Source organism: Daucus carota, chromosome 1 (assembly GCF_001625215.2).
Source record: "Daucus carota subsp. sativus chromosome 1, DH1 v3.0, whole genome shotgun sequence".
Lineage (NCBI taxonomy): Eukaryota > Viridiplantae > Streptophyta > Magnoliopsida > Apiales > Apiaceae > Daucus > Daucus carota.
In genome coordinates, this window is record NC_030381.2 from 21,088,712 (window position 1) to 21,099,753 (window position 11,042).

Sequence of the window (11,042 nt, forward strand, 5' to 3'; positions counted from 1 at the left end):
GTTACATAATTATAAAATTATCTACTAAAAATATATAAATAGATCAATTATTGCGATCTATTCATATACTAATCAAGTTTTGTAATATTTTATTCCAAATAATCCAAATAATGTATATATAATATAGTATAATGTATAACAAGATGTTCATTTAATACTAGCTTATTTAAGAAAATGTGTTTATTAACCAGTTTTGTAGTGTAATAAGTTTGGATCCACTAATTATCCCAAAAGTCTGCGTAGCTAGTAATTTGAATGTCTGTTTGTTAAAAGACTAGAAACTTCTGAGAAGCAAATCAACTCTAGATATTTCTTGAAATTCAAATTCATACTGAATCTTGCATATCTTCCCTCTCCTCTCTCCCTGTCTCCTACATCTCTCTCTCTCTCTCCCTCTCTGCCCTTATATTCTTTATTCTTGCATATTTCCCCTCTCTCTCTTCTCTCTCTCTCACAGCCCTTATATTCTTTATTCTTGCATATCTCCCCTCTCTCTCCCTTCTCTCTGTCTTGTACATCTCTCTCTCAGCCCTTATATTCTTGATTTGGTGAAAATGCGGCCAACTCCGAAAAAGAGCAAACTTGTTTCTACGATGGAAGAGAAGGAGATGGTTCTGTTGATTATGTTGGATGCCCCAGAAAATATCTTCTTTGTCGAGGCTTATTCTAGCGACACTATCGCAGTAATTCACCTAGTACTTGAGAGCAGAACAGGGATTCCGGTGGTGGAACAAGAATTGTATTTTAACGACAAGAAGCTCCCTGCAGGCAACACATTGGAAGAATGTTTTATTGTTCAAATGCCAAAGCTGAAATTGGTGGACAGGCGTCACATTGCTGATATAAAAGAAAATCCAGAACATGGTAAAGCATGGCGATGGCTACATAATTTCATGTGTTTGTTGGATATGGTATGTACGGAAGGGCATGAAGAAGAAGAGGAAGAAGAAGAACATATGGTAATGAGGAATGCCTGCATTTTTGAGAGGTTTAAGAGTTTGTATCCCTTGGTATTAGGTGGATAGCCCAACATAACACATGGCACCCCCCTTGCACTGAATTTGTCAGTACCAGTAGCTGGATTTGAGGCAAAGGCAAGACAACCAAAGACCTTTAGAGTATCATACTCAGTGGGTTTATGGTAGAAAACTTCAAAAGGAGTTTTGTTTTTCAGAACAGGTGTGGGAAGTTTGTTTATGATATGAACTGCTGTCAAAACAAATTCCCCCCAATAGGACAGAGGCAGACCAGATTGGAATTTTAAAGACCTAGCCACTTCAAGAACATGTCTATGTTTCCTCTCAGCTCTAGCATTCTGCTGAGGTCTATTCACACATGATTTTTGGTGAACAATTCCAACATCATTATAAAATTGAACACATACATCAGTTGCAAATTCTGATGCATTATCAGACCTTATACATTTTATAGACTTGCCAAATTGATTTTTGGCATATTTGAAAAAAGCCTTAAAACATGCAAAGTAATCTGACTTCTGTTCCATCAAATAAACCCAAGTCATTCTAGAATGATCATCTACTAATGTTAAGAAATACTTAAATTTCTTCCTAGTGCAAACTTTATATGGTCCCCAAGTGTCTAAATGCACCAAATCAAAGGGCTTACTAGCATGTGATTCACTCAAATCATATGGCAACTTTGTAAACTTTGACATAGGACAGGTAAGACAAACCTGTCCAGTGGAGGCAAACTGTGATTTCTGCAGCATTGGGATGTGTTTCATTTTCGTGACTGAGGCATGTCCAAGTCTCAGATGCCACAGATTGTGATCCACTGTGGTTGCAGCAGCACATTGAGGAGCTTCAGAATTATCAAACAAGTAATAGAGACCATTATAGACTCTGCCAACTGCCTTTAGAATCCTTGTTTTAGTACACACAACTTCACAAGTTTCAGGAGAAAATTTCACATCACATTCATTATCCAAGGCCAATTTGTGAATGGACAGAAGATTATGATGAAATTTGGGAACCACAAGAACATTGCTCAAGAGCAGACCATTCTTCAACTTCATGTCCCCCATATGGGTTATTTTTGCAGCATCTCCTGTTGGAAGAGTGATGGTCAAGGCAGAATTGACAGGCTTGATATTGATCAATTTTTCCAAAGTGCCTGTCATGTGATCACTTGCACCTGAATCAACAATCCATGCATTTGAACTTGTAACAGATAGGTTGCAAGCAACCATCCCTGAGAAGGCCATCTCCAGCTCCTCCTCTGTGTCAGAACCTCTGTGAGCACTTCCAGAGCCAGCAACAGGCATAAATTTCAGCAAGTGCTGAAGCTGTTGAGAGCTAAACATCACATTTTCCTCTTGACTTCCATCTTGGCTTACAGTAGCATTGTTGGCCATCTTTTGTTTGTTTGCCTTGCTGGTATTGCTGGCATTATTCCACCTGTTCTGTCCAGGTGACTGAGTTCCCTTGGCCACTGGCTTCCTATACTTGTAGTGCCACTTTGGATAACCAGTGACACTCCAGCACTTGTCACTGGTGTGGCTCCTTCCACCACAAGCAGTGCAAGACATAGCATTCCTCTCAGCTGGACCCTTGGTGTACATAGCCATATGTTCCATTTCACCACCAGGCAACACATCCCTTTGAGATTCCTCCTGTTGAAGCATTGCACAAGCAGCCTCTACTGTGGGTAAGGGGTGTTGCATCAGCAACTGACTTCTAACAGAACCATATGCCTCCTCCAAGCCATTCAAAAACACAAACAGTTTTGACTCTTCTTTCTGCACATCAATAGCCTTAAGCAAAGCCCTAACATCTTCTGTCACATTTGTAACAGATGGCAACATATTCATAGAATCTATTTCTTCCCAAACACTACTCACAGCAGTATAATATTCATGGATTTTCATTTTTTCTTGTCTCATATTAAACAGTTCCTTGTTTAGTTTATACTTTCTAGACCCATTACTGAGTTGGAAACGTTTCTCAAGTTGTTTCCAGATCTCATGAGCCGAGTGAATAAACAAAATAGACCGTTTGATATTGTCAGAAACATTACCATGAATCCAAGCTATGACCAGATCATTGCAGGTGTCCCATTGTACTCCTTGAGTCTCATCAGTAGTGCTTCTAGTGACAGTTCCATTCAAGAAACCCAGTTTGCGCTTGGATGAGATCTGAATCTCAAATGACCTCCTCCAGCTTCTATAATCACCAGCACCCTGCAGTTTGTCAACGCTGATGGACAGCGGCCCATCAGAAGGATGAAGGAACAACGGGTTTTGCATATCCGCAAAGTTGTACCTTCCATTCATGGCCATGACAGAAAGAGATCTCTAACAGGTATTATATGAACACAACTAAAAGAAGAATGTGTAAAGAGTATTACCAGCTGTGAAAGAAACTCAAAGAAAGCCCTGAATATCTGCACACTTATGCTCTGATACCATGAAAACAAAGACAAATGCACAGAGAAACAGGGAGAAAATGGAGCTCAGCTTTAATTCTCATAAAAGTAAAACAACATTCTTAGTCTCACTACTACTGTCCCATCAATATATACTAAAAGATGGGAGCATTGGGATCAACACAGGACCACAATAACAGAATAAGAAAAACCAGAAATACCCCTAATTAGTCTTGGCTTATTACAAGACAACAAGTGTCAACAAAAGACAAAATACTGGTAACTGAAAAGCAAAAGAAGCTGAGCTAAACTGTCCATCTTGAGCTGTGTAATGCAGGCATTCCTCATTATATGGATTATACGAAATATGCCCTTTCACAGTATCTTGAAGGTATGCCAAGGGATGATGAGGAGAAAGCCGACAAGTATCTCAAGATTTCTACTGCTCTTCGGCCTTGTCAAGATTGATGGCTATTTGCAGGTCAGACTCTGTTCATCACATGTTATGCGCGTTGAAGCTGATTTTGAAATTACTCAAGTGGTTTAAAAAATTACCCGAAAACCTGCAATTTCTGAGTGCACCTATTTTGAAGCAATTATGCTCAAATCTAAGTCAACCATCTCATGAATTAGATTTGAATTATGTTTGTCGGTCTTTGCTAAGGAATGTCATTGGTCATATGACATTGTCCAACACCCCCGAAACTGCTACTGATATCTCCTTGAAGGACTTGAGCATTATTCTTGATGATGTTGTGAGTAAAATTTGTAGCAGTTTGATTGATGATGGAAACTTAACCACAAACCCCCATCCCTTTTGCCCCTTGAGGGTTGATGTAGAAGATTTTAAACGAATCATGCTACTTATGAAGAGCCTTCGTTATCAAGATTTAAGACAATACAAAAAGAAGGACATCGAAGGTCTTTGTCGCATTTTCTCGAACTTATTTGAAAAAATGGGTTTTTCTTTGAGTAAAGTGGTGGAGATGTTGCAAGGCTCCATTAATGAGGGGTCTTGTAATCATATTGTTATCCTGCATGAAATTCAAATTGTTACTCAATTGTTTCCGGTAATTAAAGATGAATTCTGGATGATGTTAAGACATCAGAAGCTTCCATTTTGTTATTTGTTGATAAAATACAGTGTGAGGGGTGAAAATTACGAGTGGGTGTTGGAGCACAAAGAAGTAACAACTTCAGAGTGTAGAAGACATCTGGTATTGTTATTGTTTCCTGAAGTCAACAATTATGCGGAACTCTCTAACTGGAAAATCAACAGAGCACAAGTGTTTGAACAATCCTTCGAATATGTCAATGCCACACCAAAACACACTCTACGAGCTGGATTACCTATTCAGTTTCTAGATGAGGTAGCTGAAGGTCCCGGCGTCGTTAGAGAGTGGTTCTGCTTGGTTTGTGAGGCCCTGTTTGATCCTCAAAAGGAATTATTTGTAGCTTGCCCACATGACCTCAAACGATTTATGCCAAATTCAGGTATATAATTCTCTTTCATCATTATCTCATAAAATATTACAAGAGCACATGTCTTAAAAAATCACCTTCACTTAAATCGAGTCACTTAGTTAGTTGTGTTTCAACATGAATACTGTCATATTTAGGTATTACTTGTACTAAAATCAGTGTAGAAATATTTGGCCAGAAAATTAAGTATGGAAACGGATTTCCCTGATTTAACTACAAGCAACAACATTTATGGTTTTAGTGGTTATACAGGTCTCCATCCCCATAATTTAAGGAGTTGATCAACTTGGATACTAGCTTCTTTTAATTGCACCGGTTATTCTTTGTGTTTTGCTTTAACTAAATACAAACATCACCAATATATTTAAGTCTTTTTTTGGAACATAAAAGTTCTATACATGTTAACATACCTTCTAATATTTGCACCCCTCTTTGCAGCATCAACAAGCAATCCTCAGTACTTGGAATTTGCTGGCCGGATGGTGGCATTGGCTCTAATGCACAAAGTAGCTATTGGTGTTCGACTTGACCAAGTACTTGCTGAGAGATGTGTTTCGCTTGAAGATATACGGGATGCAGACCCGACGTCATACCGTAACTAGAAATATATATTAGAAATGGATGCAGAAGCAGTTGATAAGGATGTACTTGTTCTAAGGTTTTATGTAGAGGAAGAGGATAGGTCGGGGCCTATGAGAGTTGTGGAGCTTGTCCCGAACGGACAAAACATTGTTGTGAACAGCACTAACTATTATGGAGATCAACCTCAGTATTTGCATCCTATTATATTTACTTTTCTACCCTTTATTTATGTCTTAGAATAAGAGCCGTTATTCAGAATATTCTCACCACCTCTCCCATGTGCTGTTAAGGGACAGGTGCCATTCTCTTTTGTCTGTTCTTAGTACTATATGTAACCAACCCAGCTGTGATATTGGGTAGACTGGAATGTTATCATTTTCTCTCATATATGAGTATTGTTGTTTGCTCTTAAGTCCATCTGCAGTGTATATTCATCTTGGCTAAATTCATTGTTAGTCTTGATGGTATCAGAGCCAGGCGCTGCAAAGATGTGTCAAGAGTGTTATTAATCATTCCCAGATCTCAACTTGAGTCTTGAAATTTTTTTTTCCTACAAACCCTCATCCTTCCCAGATCTTCTTTTCTCTCTCATCACCCTAACCCACTCCTTCAAAACATTTCAATGGCTGGAAATCGCATTTCCTTCACGGATTTAGTCAATCCGTTATATTTACACCCTTCTGATGGAGCAACCTCAGTCCAGGTTGAAAAGCTCCAAGGGCCAAATGACTACAGAGCTTGGCGTCGTGCCATGGAAATTAACCTTGCTTCCAAAAGGAAACTTGGATTTGTCACAGGAGAAGTACCAAGACCAACCGATGCTGTGCAGGCTGATTTATGGGACACCTGCAACAACATGGTAATTGCTTGGCTTACTCATAATGTCTCTCCTACTATAATGAAATCTATCATGTTTATGACTAGTGCTGCTGCTATATGGGTTAACCTTGAAAAGAGATTTCAGTTAACTAACGGATCTAGGAAGTATAAGCTTAACAGAGAAATTTATGAGATGCGACAGAACTCTCTGTCTATTAATGACTATTACACTGCTATGCGCACTCTTTGGGAAGAACTCGAGTCCTTAAACACCTTACCCACCATATCTACCCCCACTCCTGATGTCAGAGCCTTGTTAGACACTATTTCCTCCCAGCAAGAAGAGAGTAAACTCTTTCAATTTTTGAATGGCCTGGATGAAATATATAACCCGCAACGCAGCCATTTCTTGCTTTTAACACCTTTGCCCTCTGTAGAAGTTGCCTCTGCTGCTCTCCAACAAGAGGAGGCTCAGCGCGACCTTCTCAATATGAATAAACTTGATCCGGAGTCCAGTGCTATGTTTACCAAAACCTATCCCATTAAAACTGACAAGAGTTTTACCTGTTCTGCCTGTGGTGGCAAAGGTCACAAATCTGATAGATGTTGGACTGTTATCGGGTATCCCAAATGGCATTTTAAGCATGGTCAGCAGCCCACCACTCATACTAAACCCAAACCTACTTCCAAATGGCCTTCAACCTCAAAAAACCCCACCAAATTTGCTGCAACAGCCCAAACATCTGCACCTCAGTCTCTTTTCACACCTGAGCAACTAGCCCAACTAGCCCAAATGATGCCTCAGTTATGTGTACAGCCTAAAGATTCTGATACAGATGAAGAATTGGAACACTTTTCTGGAATGATGTCTTGCAATACCACAACAGACTCTATTGACTCTTGGATAATAGATTCTGGGGCCACAGACCATATGACCCCAGATTTTACAGATTTGATAGACCCCATTCCCCTGCCTACACCTACAAAGATTCATTTACCAACTGGTGACACAGCTCTCATCTCCCACATAGGCACTGTTACACTCAACACTGGCCTCTCCCTAAAAAAGGTTTTATTTGTGCCTTCTTTCCATCACAAGTTGCTTTCTGTCCGAAAATTGGTTGCTGACAGTGATAGCCAAGTTCAATTCTTTAATGATCACTGCCTTATCCAACACACACAAACTAAAGAGGTGCAAGGTGTGGGTAAAGAGCATAAAGGCCTGTACTACCTAATTGATCACTTTTCTAGCACTCTGCCCAATACCTGGATCCAGACTACTCAGCCATTTGCATCACAAGTCAACATCAACAGTGTCTCTACTCAGACTGCTGAATTTGAAAAGTGGCATCACAGGTTAGGCCATGCCTCTGTCTCTAAACTCAAATTCATACCCTGTGTAAAACCTTTTGTGCATCAATCTTCTAAAGTATGTCTCACATGTCCCATGGCGAAATTCACGAAATTACCATTCCCTGTCAGTGAGTCACATGCAGCCATCCCATTCGAACTCATACATATAGACATTTGGGGTCCATATAAGGTGGTTACAAGGGGTAAGTATAAACACTTTCTCACAATTGTTGATGACAACACACGTGCTACATGGATTTATTTATTGCAGCATAAGTCTGAGAGTTTGTCAGTTCTTGAAAGCTTCTTCAAATATGCCTTCAAACAGTTCAAAAAGGAAGTAAAAATTGTGAGATCAGATAATGCACTGGAATTTGATGATAAAGCCTGCAAGAAATTCTTTGCTGATCATGGAGTCATTCATCAAACTTCATGTGTTCGGAGACCTCAACAGAATGCGAGGGTGGAACGTAAACACAGGCATATCTTGGAAGTGGCGAGATCCTTAAGGTTTCATGCAGCTGTGCCCTTACACTATTGGGGTGAGTGTGTTATGACAGCAGCCTATATTATAAACAGATTGCCTACACCAATCTTGAACAACAAAACCCCTTATGAGTGTCTACATGAGTCGCCACCAGATTATACTACAATAAAAATCTTCGGCTGCTTGGCTTTTGCTTGTAATCCGGCCCCCACTCAGGATAAGTTTGCACCTAGAGGAGTCCCATGCGTCTTCATGGGCTACCCTTCACTGCAAAAGGGATATAGATTGCTTAATCTTCTGACCATGGAAACTTTTGTCTCTCGGGACGTTATCTTCCAAGAAGAAGTGTTCCCTTTTAAATCTACTACTGCTGATTCATACATGAGTCCAGTGCCTCAAATTCAATCATCTGTACCATCTGTACCCATTGCTGGTGCTTATGAAGATTATCCTGTAGTTGTGGAAGAAGAAAATGCCACAGAACAACAGGATGACTCAGTATTTGATCAAGATAATCCCTTGGATAACACTGGTGACCAACAGATGAGGAGGTCTGCTAGAAGCCATAATGCACCTACTTGGCATAAAGATTATGTTACCAACCATGCCTCTGCCCCCTTAATACACAATGTTGCAACTACAGAGGTACCATCCCAATTCTGCTGCTTTCTTTCCACGTTGACACAACACAATGATCCCGTGTACTTCAAAGAGGCTGTTCAAAATGAAGAATGGGTGAAGGCTATGAACACAGAATTGGACGCGTTGGAACAAAATAATACTTGGGTGATCACTACTCTCCCACCAGGGCAGCATTCAATAGGCTCTAAATGGGTGTACAGAACAAAGTTCAACCCTGATGGTACCATCCAGAGATATAAAGCGAGGCTTGTTATACTGGGCTGTAAACAACAACATGGCTTGGACTTTCATGAGACATTCGCCCCGGTTGCAAAAATGACAACCGTGCGTACTCTATTAGCTGTGGCTGCAATGCAAGATTGGCACACAATCCAGATGGATGTGACCAATGCCTTCCTACATGGGGAACTACCAGAAACAATCTACATGTCTATGCCGCAAGGATACACCCACATAGGAAGCAGAATTGCAGTAAATCAGCCAACCCAGGTTGCTTCCAAATCTTCTCCAAGACTTGTCTGCAGATTGATCAAAACACTGTATGGTTTACGACAATCCCCCAGATTATGGTTTTCAAAGTTTTCATCAACCATACAGGAGATGGGCTTCATTCAATCCAAAGCAGATTCAAGCTTGTTTATACTACACTCCATGGATACCATCACAATAATTCTGGTTTATGTTGATGATTTGTTGATTTGTGGGAACTCTTTGCAGTCAATTGAGAAGATTAAAGCACTTTTGTCTGAAGCTTTTAACATGAAAGATCTAGGGGCAGTCCACTACTTCTTGGGAATTGAGATACACAGATCTTCAGATGGCTTTTTTCTCTGTCAGAAGAAATATACATCAGATATTCTCTCTGAATTTGGTTTACTGCATGCCAAACCACTCTTACTACCGCTGGATATTAAGTTGAAACTCACACCAGACATGGGTACACCCCTGCCTGATCCAGTTGTCTACCAACGGTTAGTAGGTAAACTCATTTATCTCACTATCACCCGTCCTGACATCACTTTCTCTGTTCAGATTCTCACTCAGTTCATGCAGTCCCCAACCTCTGTTCACATGCAAAATGCTAAAAGGCTTCTGCGTTATCTCTCTGGCACTGTTTCCCAAGGCCTCCTTCTTGCTTCTCAATCTGCCGCTCAACTCACCGCCTATTGTGACAGTGATTGGGCTGGCTGTGTTACTACCAGAAAGTCAACATCTGGCTACTGTGTTTTTCTTGGAACCTCCCCTGTGTCGTGGAAGACTAAAAAAACAAACAGTGGTAGCCCGCTCCTCTGCAGAGGCAGAATATCGTGCCATGGCTCTCACTGCATGTGAAGTGACTTGGCTTCATACATTATTGACTGATCTTGGTCTGAAGAATCTCCCTCCTTCCATCTTGAAGTGTGATAACCAGGCAGCCTTGGCAATTGCTGCTAATCCAGTCATGCATGAACGCACCAAACACTTTGCCATTGACTGTCATTATGTTCGAGATCAGCTGAAGTCAGGTCACATTGTTGCTGAGCATGTTCCATCTACTCATCAGATAGCTGATATCATGACAAAAATCCTACCAGTCAAGTTGCATCAGTCTCATGTTGACAAGCTGGGAGTTCAGACCGACCACTCACCAGCTTGAGGAGGAGTATTATGGAGATCAACCTCAGTATTTGCATCCTATTATATTTACTTTTCTACCCTTTATTTATGTCTTAGAATAAGAGCCGTTATTCAGAATATTCTCACCACCTCTCCCATGTGCTGTTAAGGGACAGGTGCCATTCTCTTTTGTCTGTTCTTAGTACTATATGTAACCAACCCAGCTGTGATATTGGGTAGACTGGAATGTTATCATTTTCTCTCATATATGAATATTGTTGTTTGCTCTTAAGTCCATCTGCAGTGTATATTCATCTTGGCTAAATTCATTGTTAGTCTTGACTAACATGAGAAAATATGTTGATCTCTTGATTCAACATCGTTATGTTAAATCGATGGAGGTACATGTATCTCGTTTTGCCAAGGGATTCAGCGATATCATTAATTCTTCGAGAAGACGGATATTATTCTTTGAATCGCTGGAACTAGAAGATTTTAATGGGCTGCTGTGTGGGAGTGAAAAGCCTGGAGAGCTCACACCGATTATAATGGTTATCAAGAAACGGACGCCTGGTTCTGGGAAGTAAGTATATTGGTTATCATCTATGTTTTAGATATAGCTTCTATAGGAAAATTTTATTGTTGGAGACATGTCGGCTGAGCAGAAAAGCAGCCTCCTCTTCCTCTGGACAGCCGT

At 40.4% G+C, this 11,042-nt stretch overlaps 1 protein-coding gene across 1 annotated transcript; it reads left to right on the forward strand.

Annotated features, from left to right (window-relative positions):
• Positions 1-3,735: 3,735 nt before the first annotated feature.
• Positions 3,736-5,468, forward strand: LOC108219008 (E3 ubiquitin-protein ligase UPL5). Its single transcript, XM_017392237.1, has 3 exons — positions 3,736-3,809; positions 3,866-4,878; positions 5,305-5,468. Exons 1-3 carry the CDS (start codon positions 3,736-3,738, stop codon positions 5,466-5,468), a joined length of 1,251 nt encoding a protein of 416 aa, XP_017247726.1.
• The last annotated feature ends 5,574 nt before the right edge of the window (positions 5,469-11,042 follow it).